This window comes from Vitis vinifera, chromosome 14 (genome assembly GCF_030704535.1).
Source record: "Vitis vinifera cultivar Pinot Noir 40024 chromosome 14, ASM3070453v1".
NCBI classification, from domain to species: domain Eukaryota; kingdom Viridiplantae; phylum Streptophyta; class Magnoliopsida; order Vitales; family Vitaceae; genus Vitis; species Vitis vinifera.
The window spans coordinates 30,436,598-30,455,000 of record NC_081818.1 but is presented as its reverse complement, the minus strand read 5'-3'; the positions used below and the strand labels follow the sequence as shown (position 1 = coordinate 30,455,000).

Sequence of the window (18,403 nt, the reverse complement as noted above, 5' to 3'; positions counted from 1 at the left end):
CTTCTCATTTTTGTCAGTGGTTGATCTTTTGTCATCTGAATATCCTACAGGTGTTGAGCTGCTCCTTATTTTAGACTACTCATGCTTGACCTCTCCTCATTGCTCTTTTGTAAGGTTCATCCCTTCCTTGATCATCCAGGGTGCCAAGAGTTTCAAACCCATGTTTGCAATTTCAGCTTATTAAAAACATCCTAAGGTCAATGGTGAGAACAACATCGGAAATAGGGTGATAATAGATGCATTGCATTCGGTTCAACTATAAGAGAGATGAAAAGAAAGAAGAAAAGGGAGCTACCCAAATATCTCTTCGTCAATCTCGTCTCAGGAGAACGAGATCCTCCTTCCATGCGATTCAGAGAAACCACTCAGTCTCTCACGATGAAGAATTCCAATAGCCACTTCTAGGAGCTCACCATTCTTAGGAGTCACTCCGATCTCAATCGAACCCTTTCAAAACCCTTATGAAAGCCTCAAAATCCACCAATTCTGCATTTATTGTTGAAAAAATTTGGATACAATGGAGAAAGGAAACACTCTCACACACTCACTTTGATACAATAAAACTCTCTTAGATACAAAATAAGAACAAGAAGAAGAAGAACACAAGAAAGGCTCAAACAAGTTCTTGGAACTTTGTCCAAAGACTCTATTTCCTCCCACCTCTAGAAATCTTTTGGGAACTAAATGGAAATAGTCTTGGGATTGATCAAGCCTTTTCACTTTTCTGCATGAGATTTCAAAAAGAAGAAAAGTCATATATATAGCACTCTTAGGGTTGAAAAAAGGTTACAAGGATGAGAAAAAACTCATTGTCTTCCTCAATCTCTTCATCTTTGTAACATTCAAAATTAAATCATATGTTTAATTCACACATTAAACATGATTTAATCTCAAATGTGTAACTCTCTTACACTTAACCTCTTAAGTTTATAAAGTTACAAAGATGAGAAGACTCATTGTCTTCCTCAACCTTTCAAGTTTTGTAACATTTCAAAACTTAATCATGTGTTTAATTCACACATTAAAAGTGTAACCTTTCTTACACTTTATTTTCCAAAAGTTATTTTCAAAAGTGTAACTCTTCTTACACTTTATTTTTTAACCAACAATATATATATTTATATAAATATAACATTTATTCCACTCCTTCACCTTCATCCACTTCCCCACCACTGTGCCTATTCCATAGGAGAAGACGAAGCAACCGCCTGCCGGCTCCGTGCAATCCTCGATCCCAGAAGCAGCTTCTTGCTCTCCCATTGTGACTCCTTCTTGGACCCGCAGTCACAATACAGACTCGTTTTTCCAGCCGTCAAGCAGCGATTCGTCCGAAGCATCCACTAGTTTTTGACACTGATGAATGTTCATCCGGTTCTTTCCCCACTTCAAACACAACAAAGATAAGTTGTGCAGAGGCTATGGCTTCACCAGCGTTTTCACCATTGAGAACTACTCCACCTCTGATAACATCCACTGCAAGACTCATGCTAACCCTAGAATGCCAATCAGAAGATTACAATGAATCGAAGATTGAAGTAGACGTTAGAAGAGGTTTTTAACTTTTTAGAGAGATTTCTTATTATTTCCAGGTCCTCGCATCACTTCCGTTTCAGGTGGCGCTTGCGGTTTCGATTGCACGGTTCTCTTCAATAGACAGGCCATGGAATAGACTGAACCATCATTGCATATCCTTGGATTAGGACAGCAAAGCAAGATTTTTTTTTTTTTTTTTCCTCTTTAAAACAAATAGTATACATAAAAAGCCCGCTACTGAAATCTAAAGACAAAAAAATTTTAAAAAACAACGGCAAGTGAATCAGATGTAACAGTTAGTTATAATATAAAAATATAAACGAAGTTTGTTTTTCTTTGAAAAAAAATTACAATTGATAAAAAAATGTCTTATTACCTTCAAATTTTATAAACTACATAATCAAATTTAAGATTTGAATTCTGTAACTAAGAACAAGGCAATCGTATTCAAAAATTATAAACATGATACAGCATTTGATTAGATACAAGAGAGATTGAAATTCAAAAAAAAAATGATAATAAGGATATTGAAATATAAAATATATTAGATTTACATGCTCAAGTGAGATAAAAGTTGAAAATAAAATGAAAATGAAGACAATAAAACTTTTTTTCTTTTAAAGAAATAGCATTTATAAGAAATCATTTTTACCCCTTTAATGTAATAACTTTAATAGAACAAACTTAAATTTGAGGTAAAGTCAATACAATACCAACATAAGTAATTTTTGCACAAGATTTAGTGGATGGGATTTTTTGAATTTATTGGGAACCATAACATCATTCTACAAATTTAAGTTGTCCTTTATGATATCAATTGATATTTGTCGTTTAAAAAATTAACTTTTAATTTAAATATGAAAATTGTCCCTTCAAAAAACAATTTCAAAATTCAATTAAAGTTATTTCTTTAAGAAACAACATTCAATTTTATTCATTTGAAATGCCATCAATTTGAAAACATTTTTTAAATTATCATGGCTTTTAAAAAAATCTCAATACATTGGTATAGATGGAAGTAGATGGATGAACTTAACATTATCATACAAAAAAACTCTTTTTGTTCAAATTTAATTAAAAAAATCCATAAATTTTGTAAAACAAATGACTTACATATGTTTCAAAAATAAGTTTTAAAAGTTGTTGTTAATTTAAAATGTTATTTTATGTAATAGATTTTAAATGTTACATGACTTATATGAATTAAACTCGTGAAAAGATCAATAAAAATTTTGCCAAAAATTTGGTTTTATGTCAGTTGTATGATTGATTCATAATATTATATATCTTATAAGGAGTATTAATTTTCAATTTAATCATATGATTTGTGGAGTTCCCTAATTATTTTTCTTATAGTTATGACTATTTAATGATATAAAATAAATGAGATCACTTTAATTACTATAAAGTGTATCTCATTCATGTTTAGCTTTTCATTCTTCAATGGGTCTACTACTTTCATTTAATTTGAAGTCTAAACCAAACTCAATGACATTCCAAATATGTTGTGGTTGCATCTTATAAATAAAATAAAAATTCATATGAATTTTTTAGTATGCATAATTAATTTAACCTATTTTAATACCAACTCAAAATGATTCATGATTCTTGATTCTTGAAATTAACTGGGAAATCAAAGGAAGGGAGGAAGGGTGAATAAGTAATCTTGTTTTGTAATCCAAACATTCAATGTTTTAAATGATTTAAATGTTTTTTATCAGTAATATATCAAACATCAAATTAAAATAATTATCTAATTTTCATGCTTTTGTTATTTCTAATTTTCATCTATTTCAGTAATCCCTAAATAAATTTTTTATAAGGAATATTGTTTGAAATAATATTTTTAAGAAAAAAAACAAATAAAATAACCACAATTATGAGTGATAAATAAATATTATGGGAAGCCATGCTTCTAGATTATCAAAATATAACATTTTCCTTTAAATATAAATTTTTATAGTCATAATACTAATGGTTACTTTGAAAAAATAGATGGTCAAGTTTCACACAATAATAGTCCATATGCACTATATTTTTCATTTTAAGTTTTTTTATTTTCTACACTTTAGGGAATTCAAAAACTATAACCCATAGTAATAAGTAACAATGAGCATCATATATTTTGTTATTTTAAGGATTGAAAGAAACCTTGTAATCATCTTTCGTTAAAATTAATAGGGTTCCCTTTATTAATTACTATAGTCATTACTCAATCATTTGATCCCTTGCTTAATTTCACTATATGATATAGTTCTCTTGAAAATTTACGTTTCCATTCCTTTCGTGTTTGAATTATATTATATCTAATTATTAGTTTTGGGTATACTAGGAGAAAAACAAAAACAAAATTAAGCTATACTCCTAATTTATCAAAATATATCAATAACTATGTTAAATGATTAAATCTTCAATTCATGTGATTTACAAATGGTGGTTGATTTACGGTTTGTACTTCAACAAAATTTACGAATATTCATTGATGGGTTAACCGGATAAATATAATTGTTACCAAAATATCCATTAGCATTACTAGCCTAATTCATTTGTTGTTCTTTGTTTTATTGTTTTAGCATTGACTATGGATGGTCATTGCACCATGTGACACCGACATAAAGAAATATAAAAACAAAAAATTCATCTATTTTGTCATTAATCTTTATTAGTTATCATCGTCAATCAAACAATTAGTCGCTCGTTTCCACATGTACAATTGAAGGAAACAATTAATATACTATCACACTTTAAATACTCATTCACTCACTTTCACTCATAATAATAAAAAATAAAAAGATAGAAATAATAATAATTAATCACAATATCATTATTTTAATTACTATATTTCTTTTCGTGAATTTATCGAAAAATGAAGACTTTCAATTTGTTGGTTGCAAGAGGAAATGGAAATCATATATATGATGGAAGGGCAAAGGATCCACATGGGATAGGTTGATGTCAATTAATGATTGTCACATTTATTCAATGAGAAAGGTCTATTATGAAATTATTTTCATAAGTTGTATAAGTGAATGTTGTTTTTTTATCAATAAGGATGAATTAACAATCGAGATTTAAGTTAATTACTTGGAATCAACATCCAACCAGAATAAATTATTGGGCATCTTTATGGAATCTTTGCTGATCGCTTTGGCTAGGTAGTAAATAAATAATAATTAAAATTTTTGAATGATTCTCTAAATTTTTTAAGAATAATTATTAATTAAAAATACTAATCTAATTAATTTTAAATTAAATCAAAATATTTTTATAACATTATGTTCGTTATTCAATATTAAATATGTACATGATATGAAATTAAAAATGTTAAACTTTATTCATTATTCATTTAAAATAAAATATTATTAAAAATCATTATTATTTATTTTTTAATTTTTTTTACAAATATCGTTTCTAACATATACTAAAATAATGTATTTTTTTATATAAAAATATAATTTACCATTTTATTATAATATTATTATTCATGTTTTATTAAATTTCTTTTGATAAGTTTTGAATTAAATTAAATTTATCTTATATACATTGAATTTTTAATGTTTTTACAAAACCAAAAAAATATTTTTTTTTAAATTATTATTTATTTATTTTTAAATTATTTGTCAAAAAAATTATTTTTAATTTTTTAACTTAAAAATAATTTTTAAAAACAAATTTTATAAAACATGATTAAATAGGCCATAAGAATAGTACAATTATGAATATTTGATAAGAATTAAATTATAGGTAAATTTTAAGGTCCATTCAAAATATTCATATTCTTTATTTTTTTATTTTTTGTATGAATATGAACTTTGAAAATAATGTAACAAAATTAATTTAACATAGCATATCAAAATAAATACTTAGGTGATATTTGTTTTTTGACTAACCAAAATATTTAGTTTAAAGTAATCCGTTGACATTATCCAATATAAGTAAAGTTGACTTATTATTAATAGGTTCAATTTAATTATATTGGATGATGTCAATACGTTACTTTTAACTTAATAAAAACTATTCAGACAAAACACTACCTTATTTGAAATATCAATTTTAATAAATAATGATAAAGTTGATAATTTATTTTACTTTTTTTTACTCATTAAGCTATAAATGCGCTCAACAATTCAAAACTTTATAAACACGTTTGCAAGCCGGGTTCAACAGTCTCATTTGCAAATACATAGTGGCATATGGCTTCCCAAGTAGACCAAGAAGCTTCCCCATCAAGCTAACACACAGCCAATGGGACAAGGGCAGCTTGGTAACTTTGTAACTTGGACTCCTTTCCGCTGCTATAAATCCTGACTTTCAGGAAAATGCTCTCGCCGAGAAATCCCAAAATTGTTTTCACTACGCTTTCCCCGCCATTTGTTTCTCACCCTTCTCTTCCCTCATCCATCATTTTCTAGGGTTTTATTTTTTCTAATCTCTCAAAAACTCGGTTCTCTCCATACAAATTATTCCCATGTCTCAAACCCTAGATTTTCTCACTTCTTCTTCAACTTCCAGTTCATACAAGTCTTCCTAGATGCAGCGGTTGGAGTCGTCGTCTTCGATGAGCAATTCCGGCAGTTCGAGTCTACGAGGCATCGGGCTGTCCAACACCATACACTCTGAGGTCGCACCTTGCTTACCGTTGCCTTCGCTTCCAGTGTTCTGTGGGGCGTATGATCAGGAGCTTCGCTTGTTTGACGAGCCCAGGAACGCAAGGTCTTTGAATCGGCGTGATGTGATTAGTCAGGCTAGTAGGATCGCTGATCTGCTCAGAGAGACAGATATTTCTTATCTGTAAGTGATTCTTTAAATCTCAAAAATTTTGACCAAGGCAATGGGATTGGTTGAGAATTCTACCGTCTCCGTGCTTCCTCAGATTATATCTTTAGTTCAAATGTTGAAAATATTGATTTCAAAGATGGAATTAGTTGAAAATTATACGTAATTAACTTTCATAGTTATGCTTAAAAAGAAATGTTGGTTCTTTCTAGCTCCAGGAACTCTCTTGTTTTTCTACAAGTAGTATATATTTGAGGTTTTCCAATTCAAATATTCTATCAATTGGCGGTGTTTCAGTGGAACAAAAAAATCGTGTTTATGTGAAGTGAATTCTTTATTACCGAGAACTAAATGCTGCATGTCTGGAAGAAATATACAGAAATAGCCGTCAAATGCTCATTTTAAGCGCAATTCTGTTCAAGGCTTAACTCTAAAATAACAAAAATTACAAGCTGTCACATCAATCTGTGTGGGATTTTGAATGCAAATTATATGGCAGAGCATCATTATTTTTATGCTTACACTGGGTTTTCTGCCTTTGGTTTTATATGGGGTCATCTGCAGGAATCTGAGGGATGATGAATGTTCTTTTCCTTATGGGTTTGTGGAGCCTTTAGTCCTTTATGATGAAGTGGTCCGGTGTAATCCTGAAGCATTTGAATACATTACTCCAGGTAAACAAAGTACCTTCAGTTGCTCAATTTTTTCCTAGAAATTTAAATTTATCAGCTATTTATTAATCAGTCGTCGCTAACTAAGTTTCTATGAATTGATAATTTCATGGATGTTGCTTTTGTCGAAGTTAAACTACACTGCTTTCTGTTTACCATCTGGATTTTTTTTCTGGCTGTTTCTCATGCTATAATTTGGCCAAGATGTGAGTTTTTCTCAATCTAGAATAAAAGGGACAATGTTGGCCAAACCATTCAGTTTCATTTTAATGTACAGAGAAATAGACTTTTAAATTAATAGTTGTGCAAGTAACTGAATGTCTGATGGATATAGGTGTGCAGTGCGATATAACTCATGACAATAAATAATATTAAAGTTATTATTTGTTCTGTGGAGCTAATGACAGCTCCAAAAGAAAGGTGATTAAGGCCCTCATTAGAAGTCAGAGGGCAGATTGTTCTGTCTCCAGGAGACAAAAATTCAGACAATGTCAGAGGGTGTGGTGAGGAGTTTAGGCACTAGAAGGTTTCTAGACTGGGGTGCCTTGGATGCTTCTGGCTCTTTGGGAGGGATTTTGATTTGTTGGGATAAAAGAACGCTGGATATGCTTGAATTGGAGGTGGGTCATTTCTCAATTTCCTGTAGACTCAGGAATGTTGAAGATGGGTGTGTTTGGATGTTCACAGGAGTGTACGGGCTGTTCTCTAGAGAGGAAAGGGAATGTTTGTGGGAGGAGCTAGGGGCGATCAAAGGCATTTGGGATGACCCCCTGGTGTTTAGGGGTGACTTCAATGTTATTCTCTCCCAAAGGGAAAGGAGTAGGCAGGGAAGGCTAACTGGTGCAATGAGAAGGTTTGCCCTGATTGTGGACGAGCTAGGGCTAGTTGACCTTTCTTTGCAAGGGGGATTGCTTACTTGGAATGGGGGTTGGAATAATCAGTCCTGGACTAAACTAGATAGATTCCTAGTGACCCAAAATTGGCTTGACCAATTCAGTGGGGTATTCCAAAGCAGACTGCCTAGACCCACTTCAGACCATTTTCCCATTTTGCTGGAGGGTGGTGGGTTAAGGCGGGGCCCTTCCCCATTTAGGTTTGAAAATATGTGGCTTAAAGTTGAAGGTTTTAAGGACCTCCTTCGGGGATGGTGGTAGGGGACTGTGGTGAGAGGTAGTGCTAGCTTTAGACTGGCTACTAAGATGAAGGAGATGAAGCGAAAAATCAAAGATTGGACTAGGGATGTGTTTGGAAGGCTGGAAGTCAATAAAAACTCAGCTCTGCAACAAGTCAAGTATTGGGATGGGGTGGAAAGTGAGAGGAGCCTATCTGAAGGAGAAACATAGCTGAAAAAAGAAGCTAAGGATAACTATAAAAAGTGGGTTTTACTGGAAGAAACCCATTGGAGACCAAGTGTCAAGGGAGCTTTGGTTAAAGGAAGGGGATAGGAACACAAGCTTTTTTCACCGGATGGCAAACGCCCACCAAAGAAATAATTCTTTGGATAGAATTAAGATTAACGGGGTGTGGTTGACCGAGGAGTAGGAGGTGAGGGAAGGGGTTGTTAATGTTTTTCAGCAATTGCTATCAGAAGAGCTAGACTGGAGAGCTGACATTGAGGGGCTACGTCTTGAACGTCTAAGTTCCCAAGAAGCTGAAAGTTTGGAACTGTCTTCCTCTGAGGAAGAAATTCATTCTGCCTTGATAGAATTGAATGGTGATAAAGCTCCAGGTCTGGATGGATTCACAGTGGCTTTTTGGCAAGCTTGTTGAGACTTTGTGAAGGAGGAGATTTTGGAGTTGTTTAAGGAGTTTTATGATCAAAGCTCTTTTGCCAAAAGCCTGAATACCACTTTCCTGGTCCTTATTCCAAAGAAGGGTGGTGCTGAGGACATTGAGGATTTCTAGCCCATAAGCCTTCTAGGGGGACTGTATAAGCTTTTGGCCAAGGTGTTGGCAAATAGGCTGAAGAAGGTCTTAGGAAAGGTGGTTTATGCGGATCAAAATGCTTTTGTGAGGGGCAGACAGATTTTGTATGCTTCACTTATAGCTAATGAGGTGATTGACTCCTGACAAAAACGAAAAGAGAAAGGGCTGATCTGTAAATTAGACATTGAAAAAGCCTATGACAGCATCAATTGGAATTTTCTTATGAGGGTTTTGCTTAAGTTGGGCTTTGGGTCTCGGAGGATGGAGTGGATTTGGCGTTGCATTTCAACTGCCAAATTCTTTGTTTTGGTTAATGGGGTGCCAGCAGGCTTCTTCTCGAGTTCCAAGGGGCTGTGTCAAGGAGATCCTCTATTTCCTTACCATTTTGTTTTGGGGATGGAAGTGCTGAGTGCACTCATAAGAAGGGCTGTTGATGGGGGTTTCATTTCAGGCTGCAGAATTCGGGGGAGAGGAAGGATGGAGATGAATGTCTCCCACGTACTTTTTGCCGATGATACAATCATATTATGCGAAGCAAAGAAAGAGCATCTAACCTTTTTAAGCTGGATTTTGGCTTGGTTTGAGGCTGCGTTCGACTTAAGAATCAACTTGGCTAAAAGCGTATTAATTCTAGTTGGTGAGGTGGAAGAGATTGAAGAAATGGCAGTGGAGTTAGGGTGTAGAGTGGGGTCTCTGCCCACTGTTTACTTGGAGATGCCCTTAGGAGCCCATCACAAGGCTCCTTCTATGTGGTGTGGGGTGGAAGAGAGAATGAGGAGAAGATTAGCTCTTTGGAAAAGACAATATATTTCCAAAGGCGGGAGAATCACCCTCATTAAGAGCACGTTGGCCAACATGCCTCTTTACCGATTGTCCCTCTTTCGAATGCCTAAGAGTGTTGCAAGAAGGCTAGAAAAATTACAAAGAGACTTCCTTTGGGGAGGGGGAAGCTTGGAAAGGAAAGTCCACTTAATCAATTGGGAGGTGGTGTGTGCTCAAAAGGAGAAGGGTGGTCTAGGCATAAGGAAGCTTGTTCTTTTGAACAAGGCCTTGCTGGGCAAATGGATCTGGAGATTTGCCAATGAAAAGGACAATCTTTGGAAGAAGGTGATTTTGGTGAAGTATGGCCAAGAGGGCTTTGGGTGGAGGACTAATGAGGTTCGTGGGACGTTTGGTGTGGGGGTTTGGAAGGAGATTCTGAAGGAGGCAAACTGGTGTTGGGATAACATTGAGTTTAAAGTGGGTAAAGGGACTAAAGTCAAGTTCTGGACTGATCGTTGGTGTGGCAATGCAGCGTTGTCCCAAAACTTTCTCCAATTATTTGCTTTGGCGGTCCATAGGAATGCAACGGTTAATGAAGTGTGGGACCCAAATTTTGGTCAAAGAGGTTGGAATCTTAGATTTTCTAGAGGTTTTAATTTTTGGGAGCTAGATTTAATAGGAGATTTGCTTTGTATGTTGAGGGATTACAGGATATCTTCAAAGGAGGATTCGGTTTTTTGGAAGGGCATGGGAAATGGAATTTTTGGGGTTAAGGATGCTTACAAACTGCTGGTTGCTCCCAACGATTTCGCCTTCCCGAAAAAGTGCATTTTGGTGGATAAAGTTCTAACCAAAGTTGCTTTTTTTGCTTGGGAGGCCACGTGGGGGAAGATTCTTACCTTAGATAGGCTTAAAAAACGGGGGTGACAGCTCCCTAATCGTTGTTTTTTTTGCGGTTGTGAAGAAGAAATTGTAAATCATATTCTTTTACACTGTATAATAGTCAGGATCCTCTGGGAGATCGTTCTTGCCTTGTTTGGGGTTCAGTGGGTGTTCCCAAAGACAGTTAAAGAGGTGTTATTTAGTTGGAGGGACCCTTTTGTGGGGAAAAAAAGGAAAAAGATTTGGAATTCCATTCCGTTGTGTATTTTTTGGGCGGTTTAGAAGGAAAGAAATAGATTAGTTTTCAAGGAAAGAAATAGATTCGTTGTTAGGCTTTTTGGAGTGGCTTGCGTCCACTTAAGGGCTTGTAAGGGTATTTGTTTTTTGCGTTTTAAGGTTTAGGCTATTGTGTATACTCCCTGTATGCTTTGTGGCTTTTTGTCTTTTGTTAATTTATTTCGTGCTTGTTTATAAAAAAAAATAAAATAAAAATATTAAAGTTATTGAGGCATTAAATGTCAATCTCTTCAGTGTAGATTAATTTATTGTGTGGATACAAGATAGTCTTTGTGATGGGATGGATTTCCAAAGTTTAATCATGGAAAAAAAATAAGAATGAAGAGATCCCAAGTTGGTTTAGTCGATGTTTGCGCAATTCTGCATATTTAGGTAATGTAGAGTCAAATTAATGGTAATCAGTTGTTTGAAGATTGTTTTAATTCTTTTATTCAAGAGACATAGAAGTCTCAAGGAAAGAAATGGAATCAAGTAGAATCCTTATAGGTTTTTGAGTTTCCTAAAGTCTATGTAAAAGAATATCTCCATATAAGAAAAAAAAATGTTGGATTTTCAAGAGGTGGCATGTGTTCCCCTAAGCTTATAATAGGTTGTTGACCCTCCTCAAAACTATATATTAGAATTTCAAAAGAAATTTTAGAATAAAAAGCCAAAACTATTTATAAATAAGATTTGCTTTTCTTTAAAAAATATTTATTATCATTTACCACTACTTAATAGTTAATTTCAGAGTTTGAAAGACTCGAGACAAGGGGATCCCTTCTTTCCTTGCTTGGTTGTTTTAGCTATGAAGGTGCTCGATTGTTTGTTGAATAAGGCAAGGGAATTGTATTTTAGGTTTTTATGTGAGTGGAAGAGATGACTGAGGGGTGGAGGTGTCTTATCTTTTATTTGCAACGACAAACTAATTTTTTGTGTAGCTAGTTTTGAGCAAGTGTTATATCTAAGTGGGACCTTCATGTGGATAGAAGCCATTTCAGGTTTGAAGATCAATCTAGAGGAGAGCGAGCTAAGTCTTATGGGTAGTGTCCCGTATGTGGAGGATTTGGTGGCTGAATTAGGTTGTAGGCAAAGGGATCTTCCCACCTTTTACTTGGGTCTCTCTTTTGGAGAGCCCTTCAAGTCAAGGGTTGGTTGGCATTTGGTGGAGGAGAGGGTCCACAAAAGGCTAGCTATGTGGAAACAACTATATTTATCTAAGGGTGGGAGGCTCATTCTCATCAAGAGTGCTCAGTCTAGTTTGCACATCCTCAAATTTCTCTTTTTGTCATGCCTATGAAGATGAGTGGGAGACTTGTGAAGATCCAAATAGATTTTTTATGAGGTGGGATTTCTTTGGAGATTGAGCACTCTTATCAAGGGCCCGGGGATTAAAAACCTCTCAATTGTCAAAGTCACCAAGATTAAAAACCTTGCAATTCTCAAAGTTACTAAGACTAAAAAGCTCTCAATTCTCAATTCTCCTTGGTCAGTTTCTGATCATTGTCTCATTGTTCTTGAGGGTGGAGGGGTAATGATGGGTAAAGTGCCTTTCAAATTTGAGAATATGTGGCTTAAGGCTGTTGGGTTCAAAGATCTAGGTAGCTGTTGGGTTAGTGCATATAGTAGTTATTGTCTCGCAATAAAACTTAAGGCTCTTAAAAAAGATCTCAAAGTATGAACAAAGAAGTCTTTGTAAATGTTATGGTCAATAAGGCAAAAGCTCTTTCTCAGATCCGTTTTTGGGATTCTATAGAGAGAGTCTCTCCTTTTTTGATTGAGGAAAGGATAGAAGGGTGGCTTTGGAAGAGTACAAAAAGTGGGCTTCAATGGAAGAAACTTCATGTATCTAAAGAATTTTGGAAAGGATGGAGATAAGAACACCAAGTTCTTCAAAAAATGGCCAATGTGTGCAATAGGAGAAACTTGTTGACTAAAATGAGAGTTAATGACACTAGTTTGTCATTGAAAAGCAAGATGAAGGATGTGGTGAACTTTCTACACTCTACTCTCTAAGATGGGTGATTGGAAACTGTGCAGTAGAGGATTGAGTTTTGAGTTTTGAGGTTTTGGGGAATGACAATTCCATGAGATTAAACGAGCCTTTTTCGAATGACAAGGTTTTGTAGCTCTCTTTATTTTGAGTAGGGACAAAGCTCTTGGGCCAGATGGCTTTACAATAGCGTTTTAAACACCACTTTCCTGGTGTTGATCTTGAAAAAAGGTGGTGTAGAAGTTTTGAAGGACTTCAAGCCTATTAATCTTATAGGAGGATTGTACAAGCTCTTAGCTAGAGTGTTGGCAAACAAACTTCAAAATCTTGTGGAAAAAGTGGTTTCTCATTACCAACATGCTTTTGTAGAAGGTAGACAGTTCCTACTACAACACTGTGTATGGTAGTTGCAGATTTATCTTTCCCACTTCCTCGAAAGTGTATGGCATAACCATTGCATCATCCCTAACCTCTAAACCTCCATTGTCATATTCTAGGGCTACCTACTACAACCATGGCAGGACTTCCACCATAATTGGACTACTAGACTCAAAGGTCTTATCACCATAAGCCACATCCCTAGCACCTTGCCCCCATTAAAGTTCAGTAGAACCTTTGCCCACTATAAGCTGGTAATATCACTACCATGAAATGTCAACAAGAGTCTCCCAAATTCTTGAATGATTCTCTAGGCTAAAAGTCCATAGGCAATCCCCCTATCCACTTACTCTCACCTAAGTTTCTTTAGCATCAACTTCTAAAAAACACCGCAACTTTGGGACACATTTGTTGAGAAAAAGGATTTTATCTTTTGAACTTTCTCAATCCTCTCTTAAGAACCAACTTTGCAGTAGGAACTTCCTCAACATCAAACAAAAACTAGGGATACCCCTTATCAATGGTAGACACACTTCCTCAAAGCGGACAAATCCAAACCTTGATTTGAATACTCCCCTATCTACCCATTAAACAACATTGTGTAGTTGTTACCTTTTGTCTTACCCCCGTCCCCCCTTGATGGCCAAATTGCATTACCCACCTTAGAGTCTTTCCCACAACACCTACAAAGGACCTTCCTAATAAAGGAGCCACTTCACCATTCACCATTGTAGAAACATTAGACATCAATGCAAGATCAGATGCTTGGAGAGAATAAGCCACCCGAGAGCTTCGTAGTCCATCTCACTTAATCCCTAGAATCCCCCTACCTTCTAGGGAACACCAAAGGAAACCTTTTCGCCTCCACAAAGCATACCAAGCATTGAAAGTACTGTGTTGCACCGTTTATGCAACTCTAAATTGTACCCTTCCTCCTTCCCATTCTTGCTCTCAAAACCTCCAATCGGCAATGAAGTTCCATCTTTTCTAGAAGCCAAGAGACACTTCTCTCCAAATCTAATCCAACTAGAAAAACCTTCTTCCCTCCCCAAAACTCTCTCTACCTTCTAGCTATCCTCTTAACATCTTTTATTTAGATTTTCTTCTTTTCCACCTCGAACCACCCCTTTACACCCTTATTTAGATCTTCAAGACCCATTTTGAATTTAATGACTATAATGTTGATGTTTAAACCTTTTCTAGAATATTAATTCTCTTGTTTTTTTTTTAATTTTTATTTATTTATTTTCAATCTTCTGATGTCTTAGGGTAGTAGAATATGGATTTTGAGCAAGATGAACCTTTTATTTCAAAATGTTTGATGCTTTATAGAATGTGTGATTTGATATTTCATGTTTGAATGATTACCATTATCTTCTTAATCCCCAATAAAATTTCAGGTATGAATACTTAATAGTGTTTCAATGTTGAATAGTGTTGTTATTACCATTTGATGGAGAAGATGACTTTTGATTTTTATGTTGATGTGGTCCTTTTGCCTTTGACAATGCTTGAAGAGTTGTTTGGAATGTTGGATCTCCACCTTGAAGATTATTAATAGCAACCTTGAAATTTTTATAATGTTCAGCATTTAATTTTAAAGCCAACATACTTTTTACTGATTCTTTGAAATTTCTTGGAGGGTATAGTGGTTGGGTGCTGCTTGACTAATTTCCTAGATCATATAGGTTGCAATTTATTCTTTTGTTGCTTCTGCCCCAGAATCTTCTGGACATCATGCATTATTCTCCATCTGTTAACATTTCTCTTTTGGTTGACGTTGTAAGAATTATTTATTTAAGAAATTTGATATTGCTGTGCTTATTGTTTATTGCATTGTTCAAGTTTCTCAGGTCATATCAAGGAGCAAATCTGTAGCAGGACAGTATCAGAAAAGAAACCCATTGAGCAGAATGTACCCATTACAAGTCAAGTTCAAAGAGATGGTGGCAATCATAGCCACCAGTCTGATTATATTCTTAATGTACGTGTAAGTTTGTTTCCATAATACGTATTTGGGTTGTTTGTGTTTCTTAAAATTTGAAATTCAATTGCAGGAAAAATCCACTTCTTCTAGAAAACCAAAAGTCAAGAAGAAAGGAAGTGATGACTTCTTACCATCAGCTGGGCCAGATCCCTATGATCTTCAAGGTGAGGCTGGTTGGTTATTGGTTTCTGGTATCTTGATCTTATTATCTTGTCATTTATTTTATTTGAATAATTAAGGTGGATCTTCCCAATTTTTTTATTGACTGATTATGTTGGGATGGGTATGTGTAGATGCCACCATTGGAAACTTTTCTGAGATGTTGGAGGACTTCTGTGGAAGAGCAGAAATTCCTAGTGATGATCGTGATGAAGCAGAGTGGTTATCAATGCCACTTGCTGATCTTAAAATTCTTGTAAATGAAATAATATCCATCCGTGCAAAGAAACTTCTAAATTTGGTTCCTGTAGATATTCTTGTAAGACTGTTGAGGGTTCTAGATCATCAGATTCATCGAGCTGAAGGCTTGTCTGTTGATGAATGTGAACATGTAAGTTTGATATCACTATCTTCTTATCAAAAAAATAAAATAAAATATCACTATCTTTCTGCTTTGCTTTGTTTTATTGCTTGCAGTATTCCATTTCTGTTGGAAAAGTATTTTTGCATCCTCTGCTTCTTCAGATTTTGTATAGGCCTTTAATGTTTGTTATCCAATTGAATTGTTACAGCAAGTTTTCTCATTGTGGTTCATCATTGTCTCTATTTTACAGCCCTGCATACAGTCTTATGACTTAAGTTATTCATTAGACACATTTATTGTAATATGTATACAAAGTGGTAACAAACATTTTTTGGAGTTCCACTACCTTTTTTTTTTTTTTTTAATTTCTTTTGATGCTTTTAACCTTTTACATTTTCATTTTTGCAGTGCAATATATCACATACAATCAATGTTTTAGAAGCAGAATGCTGGATTGCTCTTTGATAAAACTTAGTTGTTTCTTTTCTGTTGTCCTGTTACTTGAATCACTTGGTTGCTGTACATTGCACTTACCATTGTTCTCTATTATTAACTTCTAGCAAGTTGATTCATGTCTTGAACCTCTTTCTCAACATAACAACATCTTTTGCATCTTGCACCTTTACCCCTTGGAATTGTTTTTTGTTGGTAGGATCATCATCATTGTAAAGGTTGTAGCAGATATCGGCTTGATAGTCATTCTTGGCCCACCATTGCTTAAAAGTTGGAGCTTTTTTGGTCAAATTGGCAGCTTAGTATGATATCATATTTATCATTACTTATTAGTATTGTTGTTGTTGGAAGGGGTATAGTCCAAATTAACTTGATATTCATTGTTGGTCTAACATGACATAAAAGCTTAAGCTTTAGGTCGAATTTGTAGGCTTAACATAATTTGTAGGCCTACAAAGGTTGCCAGTGAGGTAGGGTGCTAGGACGTTAGCTGATATCTAATTGATATATGTTGTTTGCCATCATTATTAAAAAGCTAGGGCTGTTCAAATGAAAATAGCTTAGGTCTTCAGTGATGGCTTTGCAAAGGGGAAGTTATTGGGTTGGAGTTGAGTCAAAATCTTTTGAGATTTTGATGGAGCAAGTTAAGGGGAAGATGATGGGTAAGATATTGGAGAGAGGGCTGGGGTTTTCCACTTGGATTAGGTTTGGTGAGAGGGAGCTACCATAATTGTTGGAAGGGGTAGAGACTTGTTGCGAAGGGCAGTTTAGAAATTCCTTCTTCATGTGGTGGAATAAAGTTAGTAAGGGCTACAAGCTGGTTCTTCCTAGCAACAAGGCAGGAAGATTCTTGTTGTGCTCTGTGTTGTCTTTGGAGGAGAAAAGTTTTTCCTTGGTCTTTCCTGAAGGAAGGAATGGTTTGGGGGAATGGAAGACCCTTGCCTCAAAACTGAGCAAACTTGGGGTTGTTTTGAAGTTTAGGAAGGCAAAGTCATCCAAGGAGGTTGTCCGTCTTTTGGTGGATAGTGGTGGAGGAAAAGCTCTCCCAAAGGGTAAGTCCTATGTACAAGTGGTGAGTAGAGGAAAAAAAGAGCTAGGGGAGACAGTCTGGGTTTAGGGTGAGTTGGAGGAGGTGTTGAAAAATTTAGAGCTCCTTAAAAAGTGCTTGGTGGGGAGATGGGGGGATGGTTTAGATCGGATAAGGGATTTGGGTTCTGTGAAAGATTAGGCTAGACATTCTTTAAGGGTGAGAGGTTATTTTCATCTCTCCTTGTTAGGGGACTCTCATATTTTTCCAGTTTGATATGTTTTTGAAGCAGGAAGGGTTTGGCTATTGGGTAATTGTAGATTTAATGGGAAAAAGTTGTAGTTGGATTGGTGGAGGTTTGATGTAGGTTGTCTTATGGTTGAGGATTGTGTCAAAGAGGTTTGAGTAAGAGTGCTAGGGTTACCTTTGCATTTATGGGGAGAAGAATTTTTCAAGAAACTCGACGATGCTTGCAGAGGTTTTTTAGCAGTTGATAAGGAGACGAGGGAGAGGCGGATCCTGCAGTGAATAGGATTCTTGTGAAATCCAATGGGAAGGAGGGTCTAAGAAGGTTACATGTAGTGGTTGGGGAACAAGTCTTCAAACTCCAGCTATGGTGGGAGATTGCACCATGGTTTTTGACAGTGGCCTCCAAGGGGAGGGGCAAAGCTCTAGAGGTTGGCAATGGGGGTGAGGATCTCTCATGTCTGGGTGGGAGAGTGGAAAGTGAAGAAGAGAAGCGTGTAGACGAGGGAATTTCTTGGATTTCTTGATTAGGGAGGCTTCAGCAAAAATTAAAATTCCAAAATTGAGGACATAAGGGGAAGAAAACATTAAAAATTGGGGAATTTCTTTGTTCTCATCACCCTAAAGAGATTTGGGTATTGAAGGCGAAATGGTGAATTTTGATACCAATTGTCTTCTTATACCATCACCCATGGGAAATCAAGTCGAGCAAGAAAAATCAAAGAAGATTCAAATAATAGCCTTTCAAGGACAATGTTGCGACCACCTAACAAAAATGTCGACATCTCGCCCATTAAAATGTGGGTCATAGACACTTAAAATGGCCTTGTGCCCCCTAAGGATACATTCACAAATCACTTCACTAAGAGGGCTCTATTTCTCAGGGATTTCCCATCTACATCCAAACCTCTTTCCTTTTTGGGCTCACACACTGCCTCAGCCCTCAAGGTGATTTCTCTTTCCTTCCCCA

General features: G+C 35.5%; 1 protein-coding gene across 2 annotated transcripts in view; it reads left to right on the top strand.

Moving 5' to 3' along the window:
- The first annotated feature begins 5,846 nt into the window (after positions 1-5,846).
- LOC100249183 (sister chromatid cohesion protein SCC2) overlaps positions 5,847-18,403 on the top strand; it is a 32,990-nt gene continuing 20,433 nt past the window's right edge. Inside the window, exons 1-5 of one of the 2 annotated variants that reach the window (XM_010662836.3) lie at positions 5,847-6,324; positions 6,874-6,983; positions 15,051-15,181; positions 15,255-15,348; positions 15,478-15,734. In XM_010662836.3, coding sequence (XP_010661138.1) covers positions 6,065-6,324; positions 6,874-6,983; positions 15,051-15,181; positions 15,255-15,348; positions 15,478-15,734 — 852 coding nt within the window. In that variant the 5' untranslated portion in view covers positions 5,847-6,064. The remainder of the gene's footprint in view (positions 6,325-6,873; positions 6,984-15,050; positions 15,182-15,254; positions 15,349-15,477; positions 15,735-18,403) is intronic. The other variant, XM_010662835.3, reaches the window with a different exon arrangement.